Source organism: Seriola lalandi, unplaced genomic scaffold (genome assembly GCF_002814215.2).
Source record: "Seriola lalandi dorsalis isolate HSWRI2012SDOR001 ecotype SW California unplaced genomic scaffold, Sedor1 jcf7180002054585, whole genome shotgun sequence".
Lineage (NCBI taxonomy): Eukaryota > Metazoa > Chordata > Actinopteri > Carangiformes > Carangidae > Seriola > Seriola lalandi.
Window position 1 is genome coordinate 1,136,486 of NW_019525138.1, and position 1,436 is coordinate 1,137,921.

At 49.7% G+C, this 1,436-nt stretch overlaps 1 protein-coding gene across 1 annotated transcript in view; it reads right to left on the bottom strand.

The window, feature by feature from the left end:
* hhex (hematopoietically expressed homeobox) overlaps positions 1–780 on the bottom strand; it is a 5,271-nt gene extending 4,491 nt beyond the window's left edge. The window contains exon 1 of the mRNA XM_023418856.2: positions 102–780. Within this exon, the coding sequence (XP_023274624.1) occupies positions 102–498 (397 nt within the window). The 5' untranslated portion in view covers positions 499–780. The remainder of the gene's footprint in view (positions 1–101) is intronic.
* Positions 781–1,436: the final 656 nt, after the last annotated feature.

Consider the following 1,436-nt stretch of genomic DNA (forward strand, 5'->3'; position numbering starts at 1 on the left):
CTCTGTTATTCTGTAAGTTACATTCACTGTAAAGGAGAAAGAATATCTACACCTCAAAGTGGTTTTAACATGATCCAAGAGGCGCCAGGTGCCCAACTCACCGAGAGGGTCGCGCCTCAGCAGCGCCTGTGCGTACTCCCCCATGGAGCGGTGGTGCTGGTGGTGGAACGGGTAGATGGGGCCAGCGAAAGCCCCAGCGGAGGCGTACGTCGCCGTCAACGTCGCGGCGGCGTGATGTGACAGCGCCGGGTGGATCGGCGTGGGTTCATAAATCGGCGTCCGGTACGGCGAGATGAGACTCGTGAAGGAAGAGTTGGGTGACGCGAGGGTCGGTGTGGGGATCACCGGCGTGGAGCAGGAGGAGGATGAAGCGGCGGAGGAGGAGGAAGAGGAGGGAGAGAAGGTGGTGGAGGCAGTCCTCCCCAGAATGTCCTCGATGTAGAAGGGAGTCGGGTGCGCCGGCTGGATGGGAGTTGGTGCGTAAAGCGGGACGCTCATGGTGCCGTTTCGCCGTCGCTGTACGCTGGAGCTGAGTTAACAGAGAGCTGCGTCCCTCCCTTGTCTCCCCCACAGCCTTCCTCTTTAGCGACACTGTCTTACACAAAGTTTTTACATACTAACAACCAACTACTGTAAGTCACACTTCTCTCTGCTGGCTGCCCTGCACAAACCAAAGGGGAGGTTTTCCGGGTTGAGGAGACCGTTAGAGGGTTTCAGTGTCCATCAGGCTGCGGTGGTGATCAGGCTGGTACTTGACCCAACTGTTGGGACTGTTATCTGGCTGCAGGCGGAGGAGGGAGGAGATAAGTGGACGGCCAACTTCCTGCAGGTGGCCAGCGGACATTTCTTATTGGTTCGCTCGCAGCTCCAATCGAGTCGCAGTGATCAGATGACAGGAGAGGAGAGATGATTGTATTTCAAGAGAATCAGTTCACTCCAGCAACTGAGAGACAGAAAAACATGAGATAAAGAATTTTTTTTTTTTTTAAAAATGAGAGGAGAAAGTTCTTAAAGTGTCTCCTGTAAAGTTTGGTTGCACCGTAGATCTGTACCCACACCAGTTAGCCTATATATCCACACTAATCAATACATAATGTGAGCCAGTCTCCATACTGCATCTTTCTTTTTACAATAAAACTCTTCGTGCAACTTAAATATAACGACGTATCACGTTTTCGGGTGAACGTGCGTCAATTATAATCAGAGGTGGGAGAAGCATTCAGATCCTTTACTTTAGCAGCAGGACTAAAGAGCAACATTATTGCAAAATAAAATACTCCATTGGTGCATTGAACATCAAGTGTTATATGCAAAGTGAAGTAGTATTTTATTTAGTATTTTATGTTTCCCATTTTCATTTCAGTTTTCATCCGTGTCTGGTTGTTGGTCGGCAGGATTACACAAAAAGTACTGAACCGATTTGCACCACACTTGGT